The following is a 19847-nucleotide window of genomic DNA, read 5'->3' as shown; positions in this document are numbered from 1 at the left end:
CAATATATTTTAGAGGGAGGAGGGATAAAAGTCCTGTGTTGCTCCTTGGTCTGTAGCTTTTCAGTATTGGTAGAAAATAAAAAAGTAACAATTGAAATGAAGGCGTTTAATACAAATTAAAAAACATTCTAGGGAAATATATACTGTATAAAAACTCTTAAAATGTGTAATTGTGTGTATGTGCGTGTGTGTGTTGTAAATGCTCTCTGGTTGAAAGACTGCATCCATTGTAGTCTAACCAGAGATGGCTCGGGCACTAGGGGACTCAAAATCCTTCAATCATTATGTTTGTGTGTGTGTGTGTGCGCGTGTGTGTGTGTCTATGTGTATAGTTTCCCTAGTGCCACATTTCAGCTCCTCTACTAGTGTGTGAATTTCAATGGTTTTATAGACTGACTCTAAATTCTGGTCCGTCTGCTTCAGCAAAGCCACAAATAAGCTCAGGCTGCTCTTTACTCTCCTCACACATTTCACACGCACGCACACACACATATACTCTATTAAGAAACGTCACGAGTGACTTTTGCGTCAACAGAGCGCAGACCAGAACTGAGAGCCATGTTGAGAGATTGGGTGGACAAGTGGTCCCTAAGCAACTCGCCACCGTGTCAAAGCCCCGCTGCCGACATCCCCTCCACCCCGCCACTTCCTACATGTGTACTTCAGTATGGATAGTTTAGTGTGCACAAATCCCTGCGCCTCCTTGGTCAGGTCTACCCGGATCGTTGTCCAAACTGAAAACTAGCAAGAGCAAATGGGACATTTTGAGAGTGAGATGAGGGAAGAGGAGACAGAGATGGGACACAGTGCCTAAAAATGAGGAAGTCACAGCAATGATGACAACTTGTAAAACTTCCTGACATTGTCTGCGACATACTGAGCTCCCTCGGGCCAGCTGGGTGTGATGACTGAGCTCTACAGTGATGTCTGGGTTGGCGAGCGGGCGATGGACTGTTGGTGTTGCACTCATGGCTGTAGGGGTGGGGTGGGGGCTTTGCAGAGTGACACAGAGGGGTTTGTGTTGAAGTTGCGGGGCTCTGGGCTCTACTGCGAGGCCTGTGAGGTGGGGTTGTCGCTCTTGCTCTCCTGGCTGGAGGGGGCCTTGTTGTTCCAGGGCGAGTTGGAGCCCAGCGCCGGAGAGTTGTTGAAGCTGTCCTCGTCATCTATGCCATTGGCCGCGTCGAACTGTGTGTTCTCCAGCCGCGTGATCAGACGCTCGTCCTCGTCACCGAACTCCCCTCCCATCAGTGTGGGCTCTCCCACCACCATCACATCCTGCAGAGACGCAAAACAGACGCAGGACAATTAATGTTGTTTTAGTGGGTGGGGGGTCGTGTCAAAGAGAGCGTGTACTGATTCCGGTGTTAATATATGTAGACATTTATTTCACATTAAATTAAAAGGGGGATTGCTTGTTACAGCTACTTTACGTACACAGCGTTGCAGGACATCATCAAATACAACCTCTCTGGTAAAGAACTGCAGTTGAAGCGCATCACAATGTCAACCCAGCATCATGCGACAACTGGATCTGTTTTGTTGTACATTATTTTGTGCCACTGTGTTCTGCTTTGAACGCCTTAATCTGAACTTAATGGTGATGTTTCTGTCAGAGGTGTAATAGCAGAGGACTGACACTAGATAGCAGTGATGTACTCACTGGTACTTGGCTGGACAGAGGGAAGCCACTGCCTGGGCTCTTCTTTTTGTTGTTGTTGTTGTTGTTAGTTCCTCCTCCTCCGCTGATGGTGCTGCCACCTGACATCTTCCGCTTCCGCCGTTTGTTTGGGGCCTGTCTTGATGGCTCAGCTGCAGAGAGGGGATGAAGAGTTTCAGATATATTTACTGTGGCTGTTTACGTGCCCGTGTGTGCATGTCGCTTGCCTACCTGGTGGTGCCACCATCCTCTGCCATTTCTGGAAGAGGCAGGTCTTGAGGCAGTCTCTGGGGCTGAGGCTGTATGTCTTGTGTCTGGACATCAGCTCCTGCATGGGCTCCAGAATCACACACAGCTGGAGGATGGAACAAAGAGAGCAGCAGGTTAGAGATTACACAGTGCTTAAGATCATTAGAGATGCTCCAATTGATTGAGCACCATGATTATCAGCTGGTGTTCCCTGCAAATGACTTCATCTGCAGGCTTGAAATTCTCAGATCAGATAACCTGATTATAAAATACGGGAAGCAAACAAATAAACACGACTCAAGTGTTTTTACAGAGCAGCCACATCACAGCATCTCCATCTCTACTGCAGAGGCAAGCAGTTTATGTTCCTATCAATTCCCCCATGGGCTTGAGGCGGTGCTGCTGACTGCTTTGAACTGTGTAGAACTGCACATGCAGACAGATAGACAGCGTTTTTGGACTGCAAGTACAACTCTGCTACAGGCTCACAAAACATTTGAGAGTTTTTTGTTTTATGTAAACTGTGTGAGAGAAATTGTCAGAATCTGATTCAGAGCAGCTGCCTCTGGCCACACAGCTTCAAAGTTAGTTTCTGCTTCAAAAACAACAAGAATGGGAGGACTCGAGATGCAACAAGTGCTGGGCTGCAATACTGAATCTGTGCGAGCACTGAGGAATATGGTGATATTTTGTAGCAGTGACCCCAATTCAGAAAACCACATGCACCGCTTTTTGACTTTTGTAGCAACTCTTATGCACCAGCTTCTGTGTCTTGGTAGAATACAAGACAGACCTCAACTAAAGCACATTAATCAGTCTCAAAAGCCATGTTGTGGATAACATTTACACTGCAGGGTCACAAATAAGTAAATGGTCATCAACTGCTTCATCAAAATCAACTGTGAAAGTTTCTTCAAAGCTTCAACTAAACTATGACTGGACTCTTATCAAGACACAATGCGGAGAAAAACATTCAGGAGCTGTGTCATTCTACAGGGAAGATGCATCTGAATGTGCTCCACTCACTCGGAGGTAGTTAAGGGTGGAGTTCGACAGGCCACATCTTGTTATGTTTTTGGACAACTGGTCCAGCATCTGTGGGTCCTGGGCCTGAGACATGAACAGGAAACGGATTACAAAGCTGACACTCACACACATCATTATACACATCAGTCAAGTATATCAAGCCATTCCCCCTGCTCTGTATGCACTCACATGCATGGCCAGTATACTGCGGGGGATGAGTTCACGGTGTTGTCTGATGCTGAAGTGCCACGTCTTTATCCGCATCATGTCGTCAAACATGAACTCCAGGTACAAGCGCCCTTCTACGCACACCTGCGGCAGTTCAGAGGGCTGGCGTCAGTGTACAGATAATGAACTCTATGCAGAGATGGCTACAGGCTGCACCTCTGGCCACAGATGTAAAGCAAACATTACATGTTTATGACTGGGCTGAGTAAGTCTGGGTGATCACACTGCTGAGGAAAGACTTCTGAACCATGAAGTGACTTGCCACCACCTTGCAAGGGTGCTTAATGCTATAATAACTAGAGACACAAACACACACCTGTGTGAACATGGGCTTTCCATTCTGGGTGACCATGGTGCACTGATCACAGTCGAGGGAGACAAAGTTGTTGTGGAAGGACTCCTTGGGGTGTTTCAGCACATAGTAGAGCTCAGTGGCACCGCCCTCAAATATACTCCGGAAGTACCTTGGAATCAACGTCCGGCCAATTGCTTCAGAGGAGGAGTGAACACGACAGGTGTGTCAGACAGGAAGAAATGTTACAGTATGCAGTCTGAAGATTTAAAGTGTGACTTTGTTTCTTACTGTAGCGTTTGGGTCCATCCTCCAAACAGAAAGTAATGGTCAACATGGCATCATCCTCAAAGAACTCTGTAGTAAATGCATCCCACCACAGGTTATCACACTCCTACAGGACACACAGGGGAAAAAAATCACCAGTTACTCAGACAATTAGTGGACTGTAGTTGAGTGTGTGTGTCAGTATAATTGTCTACAAACCTCTGTCCAGTTCTGTAGCCGTTTGTTGAGTTCAAATATTCTGTAGTCTGTCTGGTTGCCGTATGGTGTGTGCCTCCTGCTCCAACATAGAAAGACAGGTGGAGGAGAAAGCAAAAGCAGGATGGGGTGGAGAACAGTTAGTGATCTTTCTGATCACAGCCATGTCCAAGCTCTCACAGCTTCTGTACTTTTAAAACTGTTTCTCTATCTAGTTTAGCTTTGTCAAAGACTAAAATGTAAAATCTCTATTAAGGGTGAGATAAGAGCACAACCTCTCACGACCTTATCTTTACTGGTGTTATTAGAGCCATTTTCACACCAGCTAGAGATAACGGGAAATAATGCACCCTTACCCTATTCCTGGCTCCAGGTATGTGGGAGGATACATTGGGGTGGGACTGGAGAGACAAGAGACGGAGAGATGATTACATTCAGCAATAGTGCTAATATGCCCTCCCTCCTTGTCTTTACAGCCCCGGGATGCAAGCCAAACATGGCACAAATTGGATGATACAATAAGACAGTAAATAATAAACACACACACACACACACTCACACTCACACACACACACACACTCACACACACACACACTCACACACACTCACACACACACACACACACACACACACACACACACACACACACACACACACACACACACACACACACACACACACACACACACACACACACACACACACACACACACACACACACACACACACACACACGAACTGTAGCTTACTACTAAAAGAGAAGCTGTGAAGCACAGCACACAATCCTGCAGAGGGATACTCTCTAAGGTTACTGACCCACACATGTCAAATCAATAGCAGTATTTCACATTAGCCTCATACAGCTGGTCCACAATTTTCACTTTAGTCATTGTAACTCAACAGGCATTTACCAAGATAATGAGTGGTGTTAATGGTAGCAGACTGAACACTACAATACAGCAATAATTGGATTAAACTGTCACCAAATGACAGAAGATTGCTAAAATAACACCAATAGACATTCCTGCACAAAATCATTTTTAAAAACTTGCTGTGGTAGCATGCGTTATATACTGTATGTTACACTTACATGAAGTGTTTCATATTGAGCACCTGATTCTGGGATGTCACATTGTGCAGTTAGAGGAGGAGTGTGAGTGTCCTGTTAGTCCACCTCACTGGACAAATATAACTCTGTACCTGGATTTCATCGCATTTCTAACAAGTAAAAAATGACAGCTGTTCTGTCAAACTATGCACTCAAACCAGTTTCTTGGTACGTTTGCAAAGAGAAATAGGCATCTGCGACTAATTGTTGTAGACATTTCACTCTCTGTACAATTCAAATTCACCTTACAGAACTGCTTGTTCTCATTATCATCTAAACTACTGTTTACAGTTTGCTGATTGGTCAGACTACCAGGCGGCAAGCTGAGTCGATTACAAGTGGATGATTTCAAGACCAACAACTCATTGTGGAAACAAAACTCACGTTGTTCAGGCTGGATTTACAAAGCCATATAAACACGGTATGCAATCATACGAACACCTGTAAAAGATGTTCAAAGGTTAAAACCGTGAAGACTCTAAAACACACAGACAGAAAACTCACCCCACGTCTCTGTCGAGCATGGTGCCGGGGTGGAAAGGGGGAAAAGTGCTACCGTTAGGGGGCTCCTTGGGGGAGTACAGCTTGAATGACTTGGAGGAACAGCCTGGAAAAGAGGCGAGAAAAAATAAAGCACATCAATGTTAGCTTCAATTTTATATTACAGGTTCAGAAGTTACTATCTTGATCAGTGTGACAACAAAAGCAGACAAAACATGATCAATACGTCACATTAGGTAATAAATGTCATGTGTATTAATCCATGCTGGCCCTGGTGTAAAAAATACATAAACTAGAAGCCAAAAAGAAAGAACATGAATGAGAGACCATAGAAGATGGTACCTTTTGCTACATCATTGTGGAAAAGTGTGGTATTTATAATGGTATTAATGTTTATTTATTTATTCACTGGTTACAAAGACTGACTGTATCATGTGAGGGTGAAGGCACATGCAGTCCTAACTGGTCAGTATGGCCCAGTTTCAGTTGGCTGCACTCACCCACAGGTCATCCCCAATACACCAATCCTGTTTCATTAAGAACCAAAACAACAACGGGATGAGGAGGGAGCAGCCTGTAAACAACGCACTCCTGCTACAGAAACAGCCCTCCACCTAAATACCAAACAGACCAATACTGACTCAATTCACACCCCCATAAAAAAAAATACAGATGGATGAATCTCTGTCTCTCTCTCTCTCTCTCTCTCACACACACACTCACACACTCACACACACACACACACACACACACACACACACACACACACACACACACACACACACACACACACACACACACACACAGCTCCAATCCTTGTTCAACTCTAATTGCCCAGCTCTCCTATAAAGGCCATCCAGGCGTGGCGGCCTCCAGGTCATGACCCCTGCCGTCACCATCGTGAAGCCCCACCTCATTAATGTCTCTCTGTCTTGTCTCTGCATATTAAAACGTCTATCTGAGGCTGTGTGTGCATGTCTGAAAGAGAGATGAGTATCAGAGACTCAGAGAAATAAGCTTTAGTTGTATTAATGTAAACAAAATGTGATCTGAGAAGACAGCAGCTATGTTATATATATACATTTCAAGTATGTGGTAAGACAATTAAAAGTAAAACAGCCTCTCCTCTGTGACAAGATGTTAAAATAAAAATTAAAACAAAAACAGGTGTTTTCCAACATTATGAACTCATTTTCAAAAGTTTTCTTGCTGTATTTAGATTGAAGACAGTGACACAAACATGCATATATTAACGGAGAGACTGAGGTGAGATGGACATACAACCCAGCCCAACGCTGACCTTAGAGGGTCGAAGTGATTCACATTAGATTGGTGCTCCTGAAACCTCATGTACGTTCACATCCATTTCATATCAATCTTCTCTTAAATAATGACAACACGGGATGGAAGTTACATCCCTTCTGGTTTCTGTAAGGTTCCTCCTGCATGTATTAGAGTAGCTACATGGCCTCATCATAGCTATTACAGAAGAGTGAATAAATAATAAATCAACAAGAGAAGTTCTCCATGAGGAGAAGCACAGATCTTCAAAACGAGACTTGCATGCAAAATGCCACACAGCCTCATCCATTTGAAACCATGCCTTCACTCTGTGCAAAATCAAGTTGTTTACTGTACAAGCCAGCACTGCTATGCTATGGGCTGGAGGCACCATCAGAGAAAAACAAATGGGACTGATAAATAAATAAATAATCGATGGTTATGTGTCCATTAGTTGTTGAGAGCTCCATTAGCTCCTCTCCTCTCCTGTTAGCGGTTAATGACAGGCAGTCACAATCACATCAGCTGGACTCCACTTCCTCCGCAGGGAATGGTGCTCCTCTCTCTTACACAGTTCACTATAAACATATACACAGCAAACATGCTCACATCATCCTGACTGTGTGATGGGAAGCCAACCTCAGGAGCAAATCTGAGCTCGACTGTGTAGTGCCACGGATGTAAAATACACCCTGAACATTTGCTGTCATGAACTCCGGACACAAAAATCAATTCAGCATTAACGTACCAAGTTTCCTCTAAATAAGAATAACCTGTAGTGGTTTTGGACTCCTGCCACTCCAGACTGCCACCATGATTGCTAAGGGGGACAAGTAGCCTATCCAAATGCCATATTGACCAAGGCTGGATTTTACTGAACCATTAACCCACTTTAACTAACTTTTCGTACAAAAAACGACACGAACCTCCGTTTCCTTGGGTTTAGTGACACTTAAAAAGCCTTTTTCAGCCTCAGTGTAGCTCATAACATTAATAGTCAAAGCACATATGACATGGAGTTGTCCGATTACAAAGGCAATTAGAAAGGCACAAGCGCATAATGCTAACACTTAGCTGTTAGCTAGGCTAAAATGTTACACACAGGTGATTTCGGGGCGAGAATGAACTTGGCTATGTAATACCAACAACCACTCATATTAACCAGAGACACAGCCATGTAAATACAGACTAAACACGACCAATATCCACGACATCTTCAACCACCAAAGCGTTGACTGTATACAACACTGCCTTGTAGGCCAAGCTAACGTTAGCAAGCCAGAAAACAGTGGGTAGCCAGTTAGCTGAGGTTAGCCGTATTGCTAACGCCTTAGCGTTAAATCCCTTTTCAACGAGAAATCACCGAAATAACACGCAAAATTGCACCCGCGGCAGCTCGAAACCCACATTTAATCATCACGGCAGACAGGCATTTCAGTTTAAGTGCGCGTTTGGGAAAAGCGGACCTTTACCTGCAAAGAAGTCCAATCAGAAAATTGATGTTTACAGATCCGTGATGATAGACCGTGTGTACGCTCCGTGCGTAAAGACGGATAGGCCCGCTGGACGGCGGTTGGCTGGACGCAACGTACCAACACAATACGTCCCTCTGAACAGGATCAATGAAAAAATCTCCTCAAACCGCGAGACTGGAAGGGAAAAGGCCTAAATTGCGGGAGTCGGTCGGTTATGTTTTGTCCCGCATGAGGCCTTGTCAGTGGGCTGAAGCCTGCTGTGGGTTTACATACGGACCCAGATGAGCCCTTTGTTCACGGGAGGACATGAACAATAGCTGTAGGCCCTCCTCCTCCTCCTCTCCCTCCGCAATGCATTTGCTCCTCTCTCCTCTGCCCAGCACCGCCAGCCGCCCTCTCCCCCCCTCTACTTCTACTCCTCCTCCTCCTCCTCCTCCTCCCCCCACTAATGCACAACTGCACATAAAGGTTGTCTGGTAAGCATTTTTTTTCTTCCTTCCTCCTCCCTTCATCCCATCCCTTCCTTGTAACTGACACAGATGAGAATTAGCCTAATGCAGCCAAGTGGAAGTGTGTGAGTGGAAATGAAGATCATGCTGACTGCAAAGCAATTTTCATGTTTGCCTAATTAGTGCACATCAGCTTGCTGCAAACAGCTGAAGTGAGACAGTGACAGCCAAGACCCTGGTCATATGCATTATTATACACTGCAAGTCCATGCAGTGTGATGCATAAACAGCTGATGTAGCAGCCTGATCAGTCAAAAGGAGATTAAGATCTTCTAAATTAGCTTCCATGTAACGATAACAGACTTGGACTGTTTACAATTAATTGTGTCTTTGAGTTTGCACACTGAACTGTCTCCAAGGTAGGCCAGTAAATCCATTACCATTGGGAATTTCTCTCTCTCTCTCCACACACACACACACACACACACACACACACACACACACACACACACACACACACACACACACACACACACACACACAAAGCACTGAGCCAAAAGGAGAATCTCATAGGCCTCTAAATCTTCTTAAATCGCATCAAATTATAATCAGATATTCAGATCACAGCCAGCGAGGACTCACCCATATGGCCAAAGTTGGGATATAAAAAGAACAAGAAGTATTAGATCAGTAGTTTTTCATATGTTTATGCATGTGGATGTCATAATATTTGCCAATCTGAGATACATTATTCATCCCTAAAGGAAGAAGTGACTGGGACAGGCGATCTCATATCAAGGTTAAAAACTGTTTTTCTTTCAGACGCTCAAGTTCTTTCCCCTGGCTCGATTATTTAAGGACGCTGCAGCCACCAGCATGAACACAGCTGTGATTTATTCACTACCCTTGTACACAGGGAGCGAAAACACAATGTTTCATAAATGATTTATTTGCAAATTAAGCTGGTCTTGGGAGCCGCTCTGTTGAAAGTTAACAGGCTTTCACAGAGGCTGCCGTGCAGCTGAACACCAGCACTGATAGGTAATATTATTATTACTGTTATTATTACAACATAATTCAGCATTAGTTTGGTTCAAGTAGAATTATTTTCAGGAGGTGACCCACAGATAAAGGGTGTGTACATATGTATACGGAAGTCTGATTCAGAAGCATGTATATTCCACAGTAATTGTGTGGAGGAACAACTTTTTCAAATGTATTTTATAGATGAGGAGTGGTCCGATTCATTTGTAGAATCTGTTTCACTGCAGGGTCCTCAAGGTGGTGCAGCTGATGATTTTGGATATTTCAAGCATGATGTTTTGGATTTTTTTCATACTTTATTGTAAAAGTGCATATGAAATTTCCAATTGCTTACGTTGTTTACAATATTTATGTTATTTTGCTATTATAAAGAAAGCAAAAAAAATTGTTCCATTCATAATTATGTGAAAAGGAACATGCTAAAAATGTCAACGTATTACCAGAATGAAGGCAAAAATAATTCATGTAAACACTTGAGCTGTATTGATGTAAATACAATAAATGGGATGACCGCCTCACTGATTTAATCCATCATTAATTTAATCATTTAATCCATCCGTTAAAAATTCCTTCCACTGCTCTATCTGTCAAATTCCAGTGAAACACTCCGGGCACCTGTTTCACTGTGGGCCATTGTTTCCAATATTCTGACATTTCTGAGACAGTAAAGTCAGGTATGATGATCTATCATTGCATGTTGTTCATCTTTACTTTCCTGCTGTCTCCTAACAGAAGGTGTCACTCTCTATCAGCATATTTGCAGATCTTCTCTGGCTGGATGTGAAATCTATGAACATAACTCCAAACTCTTTTTTTTGCAAAATGAAAACACTTTGCACACTCCCATGCTGGGAGAGATCTTGAGGATGGTGAAGCGCAGTGTCTCCCAGAGCCAGACGCATAGAGAGGATAAGCTGCTCTGCGGCCCGTCTCTCACCCGACCGCCAACAAACATGCTCGGGCTGAGTTTGTGTCTACTGGTTTGACCACGGTAAGCTTGTGACTTGAGCACTTCACAGCTCACGAGGCTCCTGTCAGTCTCTTGGCGGCATCTTTGTGTGTCTAGTACCAGGGGGAGGTGTAGTCAGTAGTAGCTTAGAGTGTCTGTTGTGGGTGACTTATGTGGATTTGCCTATCTTACATTCACTGGCCCCTGTAGCCATGGCAACACGAGCAGTCAATGCTGTCACAACCGGAGTGAGGCAAAGAATCATCCATGGAAATGGACACACAAGGGTTAATCCTGTGTGTGTATGTGTGTGTGTGTGTGCGTGTCTCCAAAGCTCGCCCATTGAAATGGTACATGACGGGGTTAATCCCCACTGTGTGTATGTGTGTGTGTGAGTGTGTGTGTGGTGATGGAGAGGAGGTGGGGGTGGGAGGTGTGTCAGGATAAGGCTTGAAGGGCTTACACACACCGTCTCTTTCGCTCTCAGGCATAGGGCAGGCCTTATCTTCAGCCAGCACCCCAACCAGCGGGTCTCACACACACACACACACACACACACACGCACACGCACGTAGCCGCCTAACCTTCACTTCACCAGCTGGCCTCATTTTCCGACTTGCAGTCACACATTCACACCTAAAGCCATAAATCCATGTACAATAAGTGATTAAAGCTGGAGCATGCGGTGGCTGAATAAACTCCCTAAAGTGCGCGCTGTGATGTTTTTCACTAAGCTTACACTTAAACCTACAAGTGCAACTTGTTTAATTCACCTTTGTCAAAGTCACAGAAAAGAGGGGGGGGCGAGCCAGACCTGTACTGCATTTCTCTGAACACCCACAGACCAAGAGATACATTGAGAAAAAACATCGGTTTCGGCTGTTTTGATTAGCTTGACCTAGGAGTGGGGTGGCGGGGGGGTTTGTTGCTGAATCAGCTGTGAGGAAGACGGCGAGGAAAAGGTCAGAAAGAGAGACTTACCTCCTTCAGTTTCTAGCTGTTCTGACATTGCCATTCTGTCACCCACGGATGCACTTTCACAGCTACATACTGATCTAACTCAAAGACTTGGTCTCTGTTTTCATGCCTCTCCCTCTCTCTGATATCTCCCATGTCCAGACTGCCAGGCTCAGGGGCACGAGGAGGGGGGAGAAGGATGCCTACAGTGTGTGTGTGTGTGCACGCGCGCGTCTGTGTTTCTGTGCGTGCTCTCATGCACACGTCGCCTTGTGTATGTGCAAATGTGTGCAGCCTGCCACTTCCACTCACTAGTCAACAGGAAACTGAACGGCACACACATCTGCCAGCGTTCTGATAACAACCGTCCCAGTCGCCCTCCCTTCAACACAGTCTCAAACACTGATCTGGGAACAGCCTCGTCTTGGCTTGAGTGTATTAACAGCCCTGACTAAAATGATCCCACAGCTTAAAGATGAGGGGTAACTTGTAATGAGAGTCACATCAGTTAATAGCTGTTTTTTTCCCCCAACCAGGAATAAAAACAAAACCACTCCTGTTTTCATAGATTGCATTCACTGCATTTCTTAACTCAGGGGTCACACCAAATCTACTGTTTAATAGCATTTTACCTCTCCTTGACAATAAAGACAGACATACTGTGCTGTAAGCACATCAGTAGCACAGACAGTCCCACTCCCTCACACAGAAGCTGAATGGAGACCTTTCCAGTGGTCCCTGTCTGCCAGATTTGATACGTTTGGCAGCTCAGCTCTTTAAACTCTTATTGGATCAGATGGAGGGACAGAGATCTATCTGTCTGATTTAGCTCTGATAAAAGATCCAAAGGACAAGCTGCCACAAACGGAGAACATTGGCCGGCTTCAGAGGAAGAAGTCTGTGAGTCAGAATCACCCACACTTATCTGCTGTGGTACTTGTACTTTATTTTACTCATGTACTTCCATTTTGTGCTACTTTATACTTCTACTGCAGTGCTTTTCAGAGGCGACAGTGTGCTTTTAAACAACATGTGCTGACAGACACTGTACTGACTGAATACAAAGCATATATGACTGAAATATGATGCACTGTTAGAGATTAAGATGATCTTCACCTCGGCCAAGTACAACAATAAAATGCACATTAGGCCTACACGTTTAGTAGAGCTGGGCAATGTGACGGTGTATCCAGTAGAGTAGCCTTTACTGTCCGACAAAGCCGAAGTGCATAACTACACGTTTAGTCAAAATAGTCAAGACCACATCTGACTTGGTGACATTTGTTTTAACATGTAAATAATTATGTTCACGTTTTTACCAAAATTTGCCTCTTTTTTTTACTTTTCTTTCTTTTACTGCTGTCTGCCTTTGTGGGGCAGTATGTCCAGACAATGTGACGTTTGTGTACTGCTGCAGGTTTTGACCTGATGAAAACTTTGCTCTGCAGCTCAAACCTGCGTGTTATCATAGACCATATCCACATCACTAAAATGAGATTAAATTCTGGGCTTATATCTCCGCAGTCATGCCACAGCTGTGCATCATTCATCAATAATTAAGCTTTTAACATTACATATTAATAATTGCAGTTGTCATTCAATTTATTTATACACAGCACTTTTCTGGGAACCACTCTTTAATGAACCCAAAAAATAATCATATGCATAATTCTATCAAATTTAAATCTCCCAACTCTATTTCTGTTTGTGTGCAGTGGACTTTAAAGGGTTTTTTAATGAAACCTTTCAAACTGATCGAGATAACAGGATCTCCATATCTCCTTAACTCACCTAAAAGCGAGTCTGCCAGCTTTGATTATCATAACAGACGTTGTCTCAGCTGTTTGGGTTGTTTTGTGGTTGCTTTATCAAAACATCCATTAGAATTAAAAGTTACGCTTAAATACTCATAGTACAAGATTTATGACAATACTTGATTTTTATATAATTTTTGCATTAATGTGAAAAAATACCTTGTTATGTGATTTATTAAATTCCCTGATTCTCTAAACTCATTTCCATGTGATTATTCTATACATAAGTGTTTCTCAACTGCAGAAAATTCAGCAGATGTTGCAGAAATGTACCATGTAGCAGCAAATGATGTGTAGCATGACGGCAGTGATTTTCTCTGTCTCACTCACCCCGATTGATAAGATATGACAAAACACTCATCAAGGAAGTCCTTTTGAGTTCCGAGCACTTCTTCGTTTTATACTTGCACATTTTTTACAGCTTTAATTGAAGGACTGTTGCCTGTAATGAATAATTTTAAGATTGTTGTGGTGCCTCCTTTACTTAGAACACGTCCTTTGCGTATAAAAGCACAGTAAGTTCACATAAAAGAACAACAATCCAAGCTGTTATGCAAATGATGCTGCACCAAATAATCATTCTCCACTTGATTTACAGTCAGGACACCCTGCGTCAGTATGGGAGGGGGGAAGAAATTCTAACTGACCTACAATCAGAAGTTGTCCTTTGATAGCAGCGCCCTCTTGTGGCCACACTGAGCCAGTGTGTTTGTTTTCATGCTGTCCAACAGTATCCTCTCACTCACTGGGTGAGTTCCCTACTCAGGATTTTCTCTGGCAGGCGAACACAGACACACTGCAACAAGGGAACTTCAGTGGCGAGCGCGTCACATGTTCATATACAGGCCAATGGGTGAGGGGATTAAATGAAAAAAAGGCTCTATGGTGACCAGATTGTCATTAATATATATTATCTGTGTTGCATAAAAGCATTCCCAAAAACATGACATGTAGACATGTTCTAATAGCAACTTAATAATCAGCATTTCTAAGCCACCATCCTCTGATCCCCCCCCCCCCCCCGTGACATTTTGCAGGTGGCCCAGCCTTTAAGCATGTGTGTGTGTGTGTGTTACTGTCAGATGTGTGTGTGTGTGGTGGCGCTGGTGTCAGCTGACAGCTGTGTGAGGGGAGATGACAGTGCCCTGATGCTGCGTTCTCTGTTCTCTGGGAGCCATTTTGTCTGTCTCTGATCTCAGAGTCAGGTCCCCCCCACCCCCCCCACCCCCCCAGCCAATCACGTCAGCGCTCAGCCTTGCAGAAAACATAGAACACAGTCTGATCTCTTTCTCACTCTGTCTCACCCTCTCTCCCTCCCACCCACCCAGTCCTCCTGCACTCCTACAGTGCTCATCTCCCACTTGCCTCTCTGTTCTTGGCTCTTCTGCTCTCTGCCTCCTCCCCCCCTGCCCCCCCATCACCTCTCTTCTCTCCTGTTTTCTCTCTTTCTCGCCAACCTCCCTGCTCCTCCTGCTCTTCCTCTCTCTTAATCGGCTCACTCCCCTCTCTCTTCTCCTCCGTCACACCCTCCTCCTCTTCAGGCTCTCTTGTTGTGCAACCCGTTTCTAAACAGCTCAGCCTTTGTGCGTTTTTGTCTGTTGCCATTTCAGCCAGGCTGCAGTCTTTACTCATTTTCCTCCAATCAGGGACACCATGTGACTCTCTGCATGAGAGGGCACAGTCCCTTCCCCCTTCTCTCCTCCCTCTCTCTCTCTCTCTCTCTCTCTCCCCTTCTCCCTCTCCTCCCTCCTTACCACCCCTCCCCTCCTCCCCTCATCTAGCCAGCCAGCCAGGCAACATACGCTAGCAATCACAGGAGTCAAAGAGAAAGAGGGAGTGAGGGGCAGGAGAAGGAAGGATGAAGGTATATACACAGTGCATAAGGAAACACTGTGGGGTGGGGGAGTAGGATGGAGGTGAAGGAGCAGGGGGGTGAGGAGGGGGTGTGATGTTAGGTCTGGGCAGGTCAGTGCAGGGTCTGTAAGCTGAAAACATCTGTAGCAGCACTGTATCGTCCCTGCTTTTGGTGAATGTATAGCTCATCCACGCTCACTCTGCTCCACTGTTTATGTCATCCACATGTTGGGGCACATGCTGCGCGTGTGTGTACATCCACACACACTCACGCACAAACTTTGAGGCCACACAAGAAGGGGGAGGATCCTTCAGTGTTCAACACGGCCCTGGAATGTAAACAAGGGAGAATGAGAGAAAGAGACGGGGGACGACGGGAGAAAGACTGGAGTTTCCTCTGTTATTTCATGTTATATGATTTTCTGTCATAATTACACAGAATAGCATCTCTCGCTAAGCGGTTTAATGTATAATGAAAGTGGAGGGAGATAACTTGGCAGCATCACTGCGGTGTCAAGCTTTGGGTTCATTTGAAGTTGACATACTTTAATGAATGGAGGTGATTGTCCCATATTCGGAGGCAGTGTTTACATTGGCTTTAGTTGCGTCATGTTTGCATGATAAAATAGACACGAATGACAGTGATGTTTCTCATATTTCACTTGGTCTTTGGGTGAAGTTTAACCATCACTTGTGTCATCCTTTTAAAGTTCAGGTTTTGAAAAATGTTCAGTGAGGCCGGCTAATGAAGGCTGCACTCTCCTTCTTCTCCTTGAGAAAGCTGGAGAAAAACAGCGAAGGGGAGACTCCGTAAAGCAGAGAAACGCAGGCGAAAAGAAAGGGGAACACCAGTGAGAACAATATGAGAGCAAAAGTGGAGCGCACCAGAGTGCGGTCATAACGTCTTTTTGGAAATTTCCATGACCACGTTGATTAAGTATGCAATCTGACCGCAAGATAGCTAAGGCCCGGTTCTAAACAAACGCTCCCGCCTCTGCTGTGCAGGCTTGTTTAACGGCTGAGGTGGCAGCGTTTGCCTTCATAGCACGGGGCGCTGCGCAGAGATTGAAAACACACGCGCACTCACTCACTCACTCACACACACACACACACACACACACACACACACACACACACACACACACACACACACACACACACACACAAACTCTTGTGTGCATGCCATCAAATTTAACACTGGTACACCACATTTCTCTGTGCCATTGTGTGTTCAAGACAAATTGTCATCTGCTGTGTCTAGAGGGTTTGTCCTTGCTGATACCAAATCTGTCTGGTTTGATCACAGCGCCAATCTCTCTCTCTCTTTTCCACGTTTCTAGATCCTTCTGCTTCAATCATGTGTCATTCTATCATCCGCCGTCATCTGTAATGTGCTGTAACTGTGGACGATCAGGAGGAGTTGGCATTGTCTCTTAATTTGCTCCTCCCAAACTTTCCGCCTTAACATAAAAATCTGTCAGCTAAAGAGTTTCCAAACCGCGAAAAACATGGGACCAGTTAGTGTTTCCATCTTTCTAATGATTAAAGTCGAGACTGGCACCAGTGTAATCTGATCCTGGATGAGTGGTTGGCTAAATTTCTCTATCCGCATCCCGGCTGTTTGAGGGCTGACCACAGCTTCCACTGTGGCCTGGTAGGCAGGAGAGAGAGGAGGCCACGTCAGGGTGATACAGCACCCCCCCACACACACATACACACACACACACACACACACACACACACACACACACACACACACACACACACACACACACACACAGCAACTCTCTCACACTTCCTCCTCTCCTGCTGCTGTATATTGTATGACAGTACATTCTGAGTACATCTATCATGATTATGAATACATTTTCAGCTGTAGGATTATATTTCATGTCCTGCACGTCTTATGAGGAGTGCAACATAAATCGCTGTAACACTTAATATACTGCCTGAGGCTCAGCAGTGCAGGTTTTACTTCTAGACCTTGATTCTTCTTTTCCTTTCCTCCTCTGTCTGATTATAGTCAATAAGATGAGAAGAATTATCTGTTTGCTGTCGGGCGCTTAGCACCCAAACACAACAGTTTGGGCGCTGCAGGGAGTTCCTCGGCGGTGACACAAGTTGCACTCCTCTCAATATGGTGGTCTAATATGACAGACATAACTCTCTCCAGGTCGCTCTCGGCTTCCTGATGCCCGGTGGCTGTCAATCAACCTTAACCAAAGGAAAAATAGTGACTGTGGAGTTGTTTTGTTATCATGCTGTCGATTTTGCTTTTAAGATTGGATTGAAAGCGGGTCATCCGTCTGATACTCCCTCTCCGAAAAAAGCAAAACCAAAAACCAGTGGTGGGTCAAGACAAGACAGAGGCACAAGGGGAAGTAGATCTGATGCACAAATGGTGATGCTAGTGATTGTAACATGTGAGATAAGATCAGTACTCTGCCCCTCAGGTATGCACTCACTGACCTCCTTCTGCGAACTCAAGAAGAAAGGACTTGTGGGTAGAAGGAAACTCCCTAACAAAGCCATTATACAACAGTGAGAGTAGGAGTTACGTCTTTACAAGACACTAAAACTGATGCACCGCTGACAGCCAAACAGATGTGGTTATGCTGCATTTTTGTGTGTCAGTGACAACAACTGAACGACAAGTACGCACCCTAAATGACATGCTCCCGTTTGAGCTGCGAAACATCAAACATTCATTAATAACTTCTGCGAGGGAAGAGGTGCAGAATCAATCATGGAAGCCTTTGATCCAAGCCAGCGACCTTTGCCCTTTAAATGTCACACTTTGATCCTTCTTTTTCTCCTCTGCTAACTCTGCGCGAGCAGCGAGTCAGTTCGGCACAGGACGTCCACGGTGGATAAGTGAGTGTAACATCTGTGCTGACCTTAAAAGAACTCTGTTGTTAAAGCGGGCCATCAGTCAGAAATCAGCAGCAGCAGCAGCCAGAACAAAAACAAACTGGCGGAGGAAGAGAAGAAGAAGAAGAAGTACTGCTGGTGCCATGACAAAGATCTTTTTCTCTGAATCGCCAAGCTAAGCAATAAGAAGCACTTTGTTGTCACACTGAAAAGAAACATGTTGATCCATCTATTCTAGTACGTTCTTTGCTCTCCATCCTCTCAGCCATCACAGAGGGCGACCTCCCATGAGCCTTTGCAAACAGAGCCCCAGGGCCCCGGGGCACCTCTCTCGCTGCCTCTCTCTGCCCCAGTCACGCCACGGCAGCGACTGCACTCACCAAGCAAAATACAACAACAACAACAACAACAACGACCAGAGAAAGTCAGCGGCTGACAGCAGCAGCAGCAGCGGCAGCGGCGGCGGGGCTGTCGTTAACGGCAACCGTCACCACGGCAGCTACTTACCAGGACACGCGCAGCCGCCCACGGACATCTTCTCACATGTCTGGTGTGAATCCGATCAGAATGATGGTGGTGCTTCTGTTATCCCTGCTCTCTTCCTCTCTCCTCTTTCTCACCAGTCACTGCTGCCGCCACTGAGGCTGCTCACATGAGCGTCTGTTATCCCCACGGTTCACACACGCGCACACACACACACACACACACACACACACACACACACACACACACACACACACAGATAGACACACACAGACACACACACCACCAGGGAGCAAAGGGAGGGAGGGAGGGAGAGAGGGAGGGAGGAGAGAGTGACGACGAGGGAGGAAAAGAGAGAAAGAGGGGAAGAAAAGGTTAAAAAAAGAGCACACACACAAAGGATCGGATTCTCTCAGTTGTAGCTGTACACTGTGAATCACACCGTGTGTGTGTGCGTGTGTGTGTGTGTGTGTGTTATAGAGTGAAAAGAATTCTGTTCCTGCCTCTGCTCTGCCCTCACCCTCATCAGCCCTGCAAATTACAGCTCAGGTGGGAGGAGAGAGGGAGAAAGAGAGGAAGAGAGAGGGAGGGAGTGAGAGGCTGAGTGCACGAGAGAGAGGGAGGGAGAGAGAGAGAGAGAGAGAGAGAGAAGGAGAGAGGGAGGGAGGGAGGGAAGGAGGGAGAGAGAGAGAGAGAGGGAGAGCATGTGTGTGTGCTTGAGCGAGGAAGGCAGAGAGAGAGTGGACTGTCAAAGTGACCTGAGAGGCAGATTTGAGAGAATAACAACCATGTGATGTGGGTCCTTTTTTCCCCTTTAAATATGGACAGGCTGTTTTTCACCGCTGCCGCTACAATGACACACACACACACACACACACACACACACACACACACACACACACACGTACAGAAGTGCACACATTAAGGTTTAAATGATCTTCAGGAAATCTGCGTGTGTGTATGTGTGTGTGCTGCAGCCGTCTGAGTGGCTTGTTACCATCCAGCGTAAGTCTGCTACATGGCAGGGAGGGCAGAGAGGGGGAGGAAAAGGGAGGAAGAGAGAGGAGGGGGCGATTGACGTGCCTCCATTCTCTCGTTCTCTGTCGTCTCCCTTTCTCGCTCATTC

General features: G+C 45.4%; 1 protein-coding gene across 3 annotated transcripts; it reads right to left on the bottom strand.

The window, feature by feature from the left end:
* Positions 1–390: 390 nt before the first annotated feature.
* ldb1b (LIM-domain binding 1b) lies at positions 391–19204 on the bottom strand. 3 transcript variants are annotated; one of them, XM_070974984.1, is made up of 11 exons: positions 18746–19204; positions 5548–5650; positions 4292–4336; positions 3939–4014; positions 3744–3846; positions 3477–3649; positions 3122–3244; positions 2933–3016; positions 1889–2012; positions 1661–1809; positions 391–1275 (listed from the first exon to the last, which is right to left on the bottom strand). In XM_070974984.1, the coding sequence occupies exons 1-11, from the start codon at positions 18771–18773 to the stop codon at positions 1045–1047; spliced, it is 1239 nt and encodes a 412-aa protein (XP_070831085.1). In that variant the 5' UTR covers positions 18774–19204; the 3' UTR covers positions 391–1044. The 3 variants fall into 3 exon arrangements, with proteins under 3 accessions (XP_070831085.1, XP_070831078.1, XP_070831094.1); XM_070974977.1 differs by lacking the exon at positions 18746–19204 and adding an exon at positions 11724–11841; XM_070974993.1 differs by lacking the exon at positions 18746–19204 and adding an exon at positions 8298–8752.
* Positions 19205–19847: the final 643 nt, after the last annotated feature.

Source organism: Chaetodon trifascialis, chromosome 2 (assembly GCF_039877785.1).
Source record: "Chaetodon trifascialis isolate fChaTrf1 chromosome 2, fChaTrf1.hap1, whole genome shotgun sequence".
Lineage (NCBI taxonomy): Eukaryota > Metazoa > Chordata > Actinopteri > Chaetodontiformes > Chaetodontidae > Chaetodon > Chaetodon trifascialis.
This window is presented reverse-complemented; position numbering and strand designations above follow the sequence as displayed.